The sequence below is a fragment of the Nycticebus coucang genome, chromosome 7, assembly GCF_027406575.1.
Source record: "Nycticebus coucang isolate mNycCou1 chromosome 7, mNycCou1.pri, whole genome shotgun sequence".
Lineage (NCBI taxonomy): Eukaryota > Metazoa > Chordata > Mammalia > Primates > Lorisidae > Nycticebus > Nycticebus coucang.
Window position 1 is genome coordinate 5757243 of NC_069786.1, and position 11261 is coordinate 5768503.

The 11261-nt window shown below is 48.2% G+C and overlaps 1 protein-coding gene across 1 annotated transcript in view; it reads left to right on the plus strand.

Annotated features, from left to right (window-relative positions):
- Positions 1 to 10632, plus strand: part of ERICH1 (glutamate rich 1) — a 48739-nt gene extending 38107 nt beyond the window's left edge. Inside the window, exons 4-6 of the mRNA XM_053598118.1 lie at positions 2201 to 2686; positions 5088 to 5282; positions 8799 to 10632. Of these exons, the coding sequence (XP_053454093.1) occupies positions 2201 to 2686; positions 5088 to 5282; positions 8799 to 8908 (791 nt within the window). The 3' untranslated portion in view covers positions 8909 to 10632. The remainder of the gene's footprint in view (positions 1 to 2200; positions 2687 to 5087; positions 5283 to 8798) is intronic.
- Positions 10633 to 11261: the final 629 nt, after the last annotated feature.

The following is an 11261-nucleotide window of genomic DNA, read 5'->3' on the forward strand; positions in this document are numbered from 1 at the left end:
CTGGGGAGATAAATACCCTCTGTATTATTTTTATCCAATTAGTGAAGTCAAGCTTATTTTTTAAATAGACATTGATGGGGAGAAATTTAGCTTTGCTCTTTTTAATTGAACCTTGGAGATTAAAACTAATGCCATAAACGGCAGTCCTTTTTTGAACATTAAAGTTCCCAGGCAGCTTCAGGGCCCAGCTGCTCAGGGATGTCTGTGCTCAGCACTGGGCTGTCCTTGTAGTTGGCAAGTCCCTGAGGGCAAGAGACACCTGCAAATGAAATGGAAGACCCCACATTCAAAACTCCAATGACAATGGAGGAGGTAAAATGCATTCACTGTGGGCTCTATGGAAGGCAGTGTCAACAACAGCCCTGCCCAGCCCCAGGCATCACAGCAGCAGCAGGCCCTGCCACCCCGCCAGCCTGCCCACTGTGACTGAGTACCCCCTGGACAGCCACATCATCTCAGACCTGAGCTGCAGCAGCCGTGGTGAGCTCATCACTATCTCCCCTGGCACTGAAGTCAGGCGCTTGGGCCTGGACACACCGCCCTTGGTGCGCAAGAGGCAGAAGAGAGGCGTGGCTCTGTCCCCTGCCACAGAGAATAGTGCCAGCCTACCCTTCCTGGACTCCTGCAACAGCCTCACCCCCAAGAGCACACCTGTCAAGATACTGCCCTTCTCCCCCTCGCAGTTTCTGTACAAGTGTTCTCCAAATGAATTCCCCCATGAATTTGAGAGGCCTGGGCCTCATGCAGGTCCAAGCTGGGGATCCATAGATGTCAGAACCTTGTGCTTCCAGAGGGAAGAGGCCTCCGATTCAGAAATCAGCAGCGACATGCTGCTTGACCAGTGGGGAGCCATCTATGTCAGGCAAAAGCCATGAGGTTTAACGCTTGGAAAAATATTTTATGTATTTTCAAGGTGAGAGAGGCTGGATGTGACTTCTCGTCACATCTGCAGGGCCTCAGGCTGCAAGTGGATTTGCCTGCCCACCTGGAGTCCAAAAGGTTCCACAGACCTGTGGGCTCACATCCAGCAGCTTAGATGTGGCCTCTGTGGGCCAAGCCCTCGAGGTTATGGAGGAATCTGAGCTGAAATACAAAAGTGTTCTGGAAGACCACAAAAGAGGGCAGATGACACAAGTTGTGTTGAGAGAGCAAAATGAAAGCCCGAGTCAGAGTTGCAGGGCGTCAAGTTTACTCGGAGCGGTAACATCCTGCCTTCATGCAGTGTTTCACAGACTTCATGGACATTCCTTAATCTTCATTTCTCACAGTGTGGGATGGGGGATATTGCAGCTCAGAAAGATCAAACAAGAACTTTCTGTAAGTTAGAACTGTCCAAACACCAGACCCCAGCACGGGTCGGTGGTTTTGCCAGACTTCTTCAGGCAAAACCTGAGAGCCCATATTGGCCATGACACAGAGGGTATAGTGTGGCACGGACATAGTGTAGGGTATCAGGGTCACGTCTCTCCCTGTCTGCACACACCCTTGAGTGCCGCTGCACCATCCTCTGCCAGCCCCACACCCTAGGCAGGCCTCCTCGTGGCCAGGGGCTCAGCTGTGCCCAGCCCACGTGGCACATCCTCCCTTCCCCTCCGCCCGTGTGTGTCTCCTCCCAGCCCTGAGACTCCCTCCCGGAGGCTCCTCTCCAGCGAAGCCCCTGCTTGGGTTTGGATCAGCCGTAGTTACAACTCAGGACTCTTCTGCCAGAAAGCTGTGTTTCCCAGCACATTCTCGACCTCCACGGAAGCTCCAGGTGCTTCTGCCCACCTAGAGTCCAAATTAATAATCTTCATGTCACACGTGACCTTTCGCTGACTCAGATTTGCAACTCATCATTTTTTTTTTTCTCACACACAAGCAACTCTTAGAAGGGACTTAAACTGTAAAACACCAAAAATAAGGGTTTTCTTTCCAAGGCCGTAGGAATGAAATTTTACCCTCAATAAAACTTCAGTAACTCTTAAATCCTTAAAAACACACCACATATTATAATTAAATTGCTGCTGATTTTTATTATGGTTAGTCCCAGATCTTTGATGGTGTAACTGCTGTGAGGTAAACCTGAGAATCACTGGTAAGTAGTTTAAATTCTTACTCTACTAAAACTATAAGATTCTGATGGAAAATTTATTTAGCCTTGTAAGTTTTTTATGGTTCCAGTGTACTGAAAATCATTGTATTTGAATTTTTTTTTTAACAGATCAGGATTTTCATGATCAACCAAAGAGAAGAAGAATTAGAAAGCGTAAATCAAAGAAAAATCCCAACAGTACTTACATGGAACAAGCACAGATAGAGAAACAGCAGTGTCTTTTACAAGAAAAATTACAGCCACAGCACACAGATGGCCCCACAATCAGTAAAAATAAAAAAAGGAAACTGAAAAAGAAACAGCAGATTAAAAGGAAGAAAGCAGCTGGCTTAGCAACCAAGGCCTCTGGGGTCAGTTTTCTGTACCAGCCAGAGGAGGGCAGCAGTGAGCGGGAAGGTGCAGGAGCCGTGGAAGGGCAGGACGCCCCAGAGGCTGAGGACCTTCCCACCACGGATGCCAGGGAGCCGGACTCTACTGGGGCCAGCGAGGAGGACACTACAGATGCCAGTGAGGAAGATGTCAGAATTACCTGTGAAAAGACAGAGAGTATCCTAAAGTTTTTGAAGTCCACACAAGAAATTTATTTTTATGATGGTATGATTTTTTTTTCTATTTTTCTTTCGCATAACGGCATCCACTTAAACATTTGCAAAGAGAAATAAATATAATAAAATATGTAAATGTTTAAAACATCAAACACATTAAAATATTCAAAAAATAATAATAGATTTAAGACAAAAATTCTTTCCATCCAAGATGTGGCCTGGCACACTCCTCTAGGCAAAGCCCAGCTCTGGGTACAGGCGGGTCTGGGGCTCGGTGTGGGAGTGTGCAGGTTGTACAGGTTGTATGTCCAGGTAAAGGTGAATCCAGAGTGCTGGCTCAGAGGAGCTCTTGTCCGTGTTCATAGCTGATGGAGAGTGTGGCTTCCCCTAATTGTCCACAAGGAACTGACCAGCTCAGGGTTTTTCAGGAAGCATTTTGAGCAAAGGCTTGGACTAGTGCACATTATAAAAGTGAAAGTAGGTCTAACCTCACAGGTGACAGTGCCCATATTTGAATTACCCGTCACTAACACTTGACCACGGATTGGAGAGAAGTGGGCACTAACCAGAGGCCAGCATGGTTACCAAGAACAAATGTCCTCAAAATAAGCTGTTTTCCTCTTTTAATGACATTAGTAGTAGGTTCAGGGGAATGGGGTGGGTTTAGTAGATCCCAGCTTCCACAAGACATTAGACAGTATTCCTGTGAACAAGACTGGGGAGTAACTGATGTAAACAATGATACAGAAATACCATTATTAAAGGTTGGTTCTGACCAAGAAGATGGTTGCCTGTAACTTTAACCCTTCCCTCTGTGGCACGTTCATCAGCAGTCTGAACTAACAGATTGGAAACCCAAACACCCTGATGCTGCAGGACAGCCCCACTGACCCGCATCAGGGCAGGCTGGGGCTCCAGAGGTCTGCTGGGTTTTCCAGCCTGTGAGTGGTGCTTGCAGCAGACCAACAGTCAGGCCTAGAATAACGTAAAACCAGAGTAAAAAGGAGACTCCGTGGAAGGAATGTACAAGCTACTGAAAAGCAAGCCCGTGGGAAGACAGAAGTCCCAGAAGCCACGAGGGGGCCCTGCCCTTTCCGGGTGTGGCACCAGGAGAGGGCCTGCAGGCCACCGTGGAGCCCTCAGCATTAGACCACCCCACAATGTCTGTCAACCTCATGGGATGGGGAGGCAAGAAGCGGACGGCCCAGGGGCTGGTGAGAATGGGACTCCCAGACAGACGCGTCCCTCACCAGGTCTTCCTCGGGGCCTTGGCTGGAGTCTAAAGTTGTAGGGTGAAGGCAAAGGAACCCAGAACCCAGCTTCTCAGCACCTCAAAGTACTGAGCAGCTGAGAGCCGACTCAGCCTTTGGAGCAACAGGACAGCCCAGGGCTCCACAGTCCTTCACCAAACACATGACGCCCCCACCTGGGGCCAGCTGGGTCCCTGTATGGGCACATTGAGCTGGCCCAACCCATCTGCTGGCAGAGCCCTCACCAGGGAAAACACCATCATCCAAGGCCTCCCCAACTTTTTATACATATTCAGCAACAGGGTCCCAGCCATGCCAAAAGATAGGACTATGGAGCCACAAACCAGGAGAGGAAGAGCAAGCAGGGGAGCCTCGGGAGCAGGGTTATTGATGTCACCAGGCAAGCTTAAAAGTGGGAGATGGCGGAAGATCGCAGATTTTCACCAGGTAATTAGAATCTAGTAAGGTAACTGAGTGGAAATTGTAGTCCTGAGAAAAATGCTAACTGAGATTGAGAACTCAAGAGAATGAGAAAATAAGTAGCTGGGAAGACAGGACAAAGGAAGTCTCCGAGTGATGGGTGGAGAAAGGAAGGATGGAAGACGCAGGACCCTCGACAGCACCCCACAGGTGGGTCCCTGGCGGAGGGAAGTGAGGTGAGAGTGGAGCGGGAGCTCCCAGAGCCAGGGTCTGAGACTGCACCAAGGGAAGTACTGAAGCCCCCATACCCAGAGCGTCCTGGTCCAGCTGCCGAAAACCAAGGGTGGAGAAAAAGTTTCAAAGCAGCCAGAGGAAAAAGATGCATTATCTTCACACAAACAGCAGGAGCCAGGCCTGTGTTTCACGGTGTTTCTTGAAGTGCCCTAAACAGGGAACGGTTGGTGCAAATATGGAGCTTGGCCTCGCGCCTAGTGCTCCTGCTGCGGCTCCTGTGCTGAGCGCGTCTCTGAGGACATTTCACGCGGGGTGGGCGTCTCACGGGGTCAGGCAGGTCAGCACAGGATGTCTCTGCAGCGCCCCTCACTGCCCCGTCCGCTGCCTTATTCCCATCTCCGAGTTCTATTCTGATTACCCCTCCCATGGCTTTTTATATCCACACATCTCATCTTATGTACAAGTGTATGTTTGAGGTTTTCCTTAAGAGACAAGCTTGTCTTTGGTTTATGAACTATACTTCTAAGTGATACTGATTTTATTTAGGTATCTCCAAAGATCCAGATTCTGCTGTCAGTATGGAAACCACCGAAGAGCTTCTTAACCACCTGCAGTCGCACCACCTCCCTCCCTCGGATGTGTTCATTCTTGATCACATGAAAACGCTGCTACTTTTGCAAGACATTGAAAGATTGAGGAGCGCCCTGGAAGTGTTCCCAGAACATTGCACGATGCCTCCTGGTGAGTGGTGTACAATTTATTCATTGTCTTGGTTAGATATTCTTGTCCAGGTTTGCCTCTAAAAAACGTACACCCCGCCCCGCAAAACAGCAACCAGTCAGAAAATGTAACAGCACACATATGGCTTGGAAGAACAGAGTCCCGCAGAGAAATAGGTTTCTTTTACTTCTGCTCAATTTAAAAATATTTCACATAATATATGCAGAAATGCATGTGCAATCTAATTTTCCAGATTTGTGAGCTATCAACTCTCAAAGCCAAATTCTCCTCAGTTTAAATAAGAAGTGAAAGGACTCATCTTTCCTCCCCCTTGCTGGGCTGGTGGGAAGCACATTTCTTCTACCTTCCACTGTCCTTGGGCCTTTCTGCAGCCCTGCAGCCGGGAGGAGCGCTGCCCGTCTGCCGTCTGTGGTGGCTGCACCAGTCCTCTCGTGCCACGTGCAGGGCCATGTGAGAATCTGCTGGCCACAGGGATCTGCACACATTGAGATCAGAAAGCCAGGCTTCTCCTGGAGCCCATGTCACCTGCACACCAGAGCCAGCATGGCAGCACTGGGCCAGACAAGTGTGATGCATGGTTTCCACCCTCAGAACCTCAGGGGCTGCCAAAGAGTACAGAGTAGTACATTTTAAAAGCCATCAGAATGGGGCAGCGCCTGTGGCCCAGTGGATAGGGCACCATCCCCATATACCGAGGGTGGAGGGTTCGAACCCAGCCCAGGCCAAATTGCAACAAAAAATAGCCAGGTGTTATGAAACTAATGTATGGCTTTCACATGAAAGCTATAAGCCAGTTATAACCTAAGAATAGGGAGAAGGGGAAGAGGGAGGAGGGGGGGAGGAGGGATGGAGGGGGGAAGGTGATTGGTGGGATTACACCTGCGGTGCATCTTACAAGGGTATACGTGAAACTTAGTAAATGTAGAATGTAAATGTCTTAACACAATAACTAAGAAAATGCCAGGAAGGCTATGTTAACCAGTGTGATGAAAATGTGTCAGACGGTCTATAAAACCAGTGTATGGTGCCCCATGATTGCATTAATGTGCACAACTATGATTTAATAAAAAAAAAAAAAAAAGAAAGAAAAAAGGAAAAGAAACAGGGAAAAAAAAAAAAATAGCCGGGCGTTGTGGTGGGCGCCTGTAGTCCCAGCTACTCGGGAGGCTGAGGCAAGAGAATCACCTAAGCCCAAGAGTTTGAGGTTGCTGTGAGCTGTGATGCTACAGCACTCTACCGAGGATGACAAAGTGAGACTCTGTCTCAAAAAATAAATAAATAAAGTAAAAGCCATCACAACTCGACATATACCATAGAACAGATCCAGTGCAGGCCAGGGCCTTGAGTGGGTGATCATAGGACTGCACAGCAGGAGATGAACCCCATAGGTGTTCTGCTCAGGGAAGACGGCGGGTAGGGCCTCTGTCCTAGTGCCGATGCCCTAGTCAGCAGGAAGGAGGGAAACGTGAGGAGTTTCAAGGAGACAGAGGTAGGAGAGTACAGAGTGAGAGGGGCGTTCTTGCCGCACTGGGGACGGGAGTAGCCAGGGATGGGGGTGGGGGGGTGCCAGATGGAGCCCAGGGAGGCTGGACCCGGAGAGCTGGCCTGGGAGGCCAGCAGCTGGCCCCCAGGTGAGCAATGGCGGCCCCAGGGCCATACAGGCTTCTATGCAGGGAGTAGCCAAGGCCCCTCTGGGCAGCTTTGGTGACCTTGGCGGTGGCAGCCTATAGCTGGGAGGTGTAGCCAGGGTCCCCGTGGACTTCCGAGGGAAAGCATTTGCTGAATGCCTGGGTGGAGTTGCCAAGAGGAAGAGGATGGTCAGAAAGGGGGTTGGGGCAAGGACCCATGGAACTCACACTGGGCTCAGCCAGGCGCTGGGCAATCAGGTAGCCAAGACTTGGCAGTGGCCAGGACACAGGGAATAGAGAGGGCGAAAGGATGAGGGGGGGTGACAGTGGGCAAGGTGTGGTGTCTTCTCAGAATGTGGGAAATGCCTGGGGAGAAGGCAGGCAGTGGTCCCAGAGGTGAAGTGTGCAGCCTGTTAGTCTGTTTCTTGCACAGAAGACTTTTCCTATGCAGTGTTCTGAAATGCATCAGACAAATTTCGGCAACTATTGGGGATTTAGCAGAGTGTCTAATATTAAAATCACTTCTGTCTTTGACTAAAATAACTGGACAAGGGTTGTCTACAAGGACATTGACTTTAAGCAATTGTTAGAACTAAAACTTATGACCCTGTTTTCTATACAAACAAATTCCCTTTGCATGCATGGAAGATTTAAACTTGAAGTTCTTTTATGTCAAGAAAAAATAAAATTTGGTGAAGTAAAATTTTATAAACAGTGAAGCTTTGTTTTCAAATATTGTATTTGTTTAATTTTAGTTACTAAGTTTAATTAGTAGCTGTATTTCTCATCTCTATAGGATCTCTCTAGGGTAAATATGAGGTAAAATGCCTCTCTAGGGCATTTTAAAAGTAGGTAGAGTAACTGCTTTTCCTAAATCATAGATGTGCCCTTACAGTGTCAGGAGAGAGCCATGGTCAGTAACACTGGCCTCACACTGACACATTAGTTTTACCATGTGCACTCTGTCATCAATGTAAGCTCCCGCTCACTGACGCAGGGATGGAGTTTTGACAAGCTATGAAGCTGCCTTCAATAGGCGCCTCCTGGACAGTGTGTGCTGGGCCATCCTCCTGTGGGTCTCACTCGGGACTCTGCTTTTAACCTTCTAGTTGTTCACCTTGGACATAGGCTTCTATTTCCTTTGTTTTTGTTTTTTTGTTCCAAGACTGAGTCTCACCGTGTTGCCCTGGGTAGTGTGCCCTGGTGTCACAGCTCACAGCAACCTCCAACTCTTGGGCTTAAGCGATTCTCTTGCCTCAGCCTCCCAAGTAACTGGGACTACAGGCACCAGCCACAGCACCTGGCTTTTTTGTTTGTTTTGTTTTGTTATTCTTGTCATTGTTGTTTAGCAGACTCAGGCTGGGTTTGAACCCACTGGCCCCAGTGCACGTGGCCGGCGCCCTAACCACTGAGCTACGGGCGCCAAGCCTGTATTTTGTTTGGATTTCATTTTGTGTGTGGTTTCCTCTCAGATCAGATTTTAGACCCATGACACTGGCGCTGTGGCATCACGAAGCTCAGGTCTCAAGAAGCCAGCACACCTGCAGGCTCACACCCAGGGGGTGCAAGCCCCAGACACAGCGTTTGCACATTTGTCACGCAGCGTGTGCCACTGTCAATACCGTTGTGTACCAAAGTTGCTTTTTATTTGTTTGGGGTTTTTTTGCAGTTTTTGGCAGGGGCTGGGTTTGAACCCGCCACCTCCAGGATATGGGGCCGGTGCCCTACTCCTTTGAGCCACAGGCACCGCCCCAAAGTTGCATTTTATTATTATAGCTGACCATTTCAGAGTTTCCTCTGGGCCCAAAGGCTAATTATCTACAAACTAATAATTTACGATTTTTCCTTTTATCTTTATTTTATATTTTGTTTGTTTTTGTCTTTCCAGACCATGCCAGAGTAATCATAGTCTTCTTTAATTATTGGATCACAAATATCCTTCCTGAGAGAAACAGTGAACAGAATCAGAATATCTCTTTAAGAAGATCTAATATTTAACAAGAAAATATGAAAGACAGATATGAAGTGGACTGAGAGTTAATCCTTAATACAAAAAGATTGAGTTCCTAGTATTTTCTTCATGACCTACGTCCTATGACCTTCGAAGTCATTTCTGCCGTACTGATGTTTGTACATGATTGTTAGATGTTATCTGTATTTTTATAAAATTTTAAATACCTACCTTATATCTGAAACTCTGTTTTAAGAATGTTTTGTGGGTGGCAGGCAGTTCTAGGCAAGTCGTTTGTAGCGGAATTTCTTCTTTTTCCTTTTCTCTATCAAAACCTATTTTTCCTGTTTTATCTTTCCTCTTGATCACAGAAGCAGTCACTGATTTTTAGTGTTAACTGAGTTTAAAAGCATCTATATAACATTTCAGGAGGATATTAACGCTGTCCATGAAAATAACAGTGGTACTGTGGTAAAATACACATAACACAGAATTTACCATTTTAGGTGCACAGGTGAGTGGCTTTAGTGCATTCGCCATGTCATAGGTGTGAACTGCATCCGTTTTCCCTCTGTCTGCAGAAGGCGTGGGGCTGGCTCTCCACATCGCCCGGGTGAGAGGTGCTGGTGGACGTTCCCTGTGGATGGTTCTATGTGAACAGTGCTTGCATCCTTGGGACTGGGGCACACAGGACACGGTATTTGAGGTTTCAGAGGTGTGACCTGCCTTCCACCATGGCTGCCCGCTTCATGCTCACACCGCACAGCCCCTTGAATCTCCCTGCACCAGGTTTTTTACGGTCTCGATTGCAGCCATCCTGGGGGTATGAGCTGGTGTTTTGCAGTTTCAATTTCCCTGCCCTGATGCCTGATAGCCCTAAGCATCTTCTTCTGGGCCGGTGGCCAAACATCTGTTTCAGTCACTGCCCATCTGTGTGGTGGGTTGTTTGGGTTTTGCTGCCGTGTTATCAGAGTTCAGTGTATTCTGGATAATCCCTTATCCAATGTGGAGTCCAGCTAATCTCCTCCTTTGCTGCACTTCTGGCATCGTAGCTGAGAAATCATCACCAAACCCAGAGTCAGACAGTTTCTGCTCTGTGTTTCCTTCTAAGTGTCAGAGTTGTAGCTGTTACATGGTTGTTGATCCATTCAGAGTTAGTTTTACAGGTGCTGTAACGTAAGGGTCTGACTTCATCCTTTTGCGTCTGGACATCCAGTTTCCCCAGCACCACCTGCTGCAGACACTGCCTTTTCCCATGGAATGAGCGCCTGCACGCAAGGGCTTGGTTCTGATTTGTCTCTTACATCCCACTGCTCTGTCTTTGTGCCGGTACCATGCTGCTTTGAATACTGTAACTTTGTACTGAGTTTTGAAATCAAGAAGTATAAACCTTCCAACTTTGTTGTTTTTCAAGATTGTTTTGGTTATTTGAGAATGCCTTGAGATTTCGTATGAATTTTAGGCTGGGTTCTTCTATTTATGCAAAAAAAAAAAAAAAAAAAAAGGCCTTTCTTGGGACTTTGATATGGCCTCACTGATTCTGCAGGTTGCTTTGGGAGTCCTGACATCTTACCAGTAACTGGCCGGGTCCCGGGCTCTGGCTCGGCAGCCACTCTGCTCCCTGCAGACTTGTCCTTGTGCGTTCCTTGTGTTCCTTAATCCCATAACCCTCTCTTGAGCACAGGGAAGTTTATTGGTTTCTTTTTTCTGATAACTTCCCTGCTCCACTACCACCAACATAATATATTTTCCATCATTTTTGTTGTTTAGCTGCATATTCTTATATGTTTTTCAGCTTTACCTTCCAGTACTTTTATTGATTTCCTTAGTTTCTTTCATTATAGGTTTTAATTTTCTCAAGTCACTGTGAAAAGTTCACACACAGCCCCTGGGGCCCGTTTGCCTGTGGGTCCTCAGAGCCAACCTCCGGACCCCCCATGTCCTCTAAGTGTCCTCTGAAGTGTTCTTCGGAGTCAGTGACGGGCGTAAACTGCACTCGATCCACCATGGCCTGCGAGACTCGTGGGTCCTTCTCCCATGGCTGCTATGCACACTGGGCCGGAAGGCAGCTCCTCTTCACTGGACAGAGGCTGGGGGCTTCTGGGTGAGCGTTGAACTTGTCCCTCAGTGGAGGGATGGGAAGGACACTCTGGTGAGAGGCACAGAGCTCTGCTGGGGGCTTCGGGGCACACTGGCCGTACCTACACACGCAGTGCCCTGGGTCACCTGCCCAACCCCTGACCCAACTCCCAGTGTGGGCCTGTTCTGCTAGTGAGACACACACACAGCTGTGTCCTTCCTGCAGACAGCGAAGCCTGAGTGCTAAAGGGTCCCAAGAATAGCCTAACAGACAAGGCAGAACCTTCTGGAAACAGGCCACGGCAGAGAGGATCAGTCAGG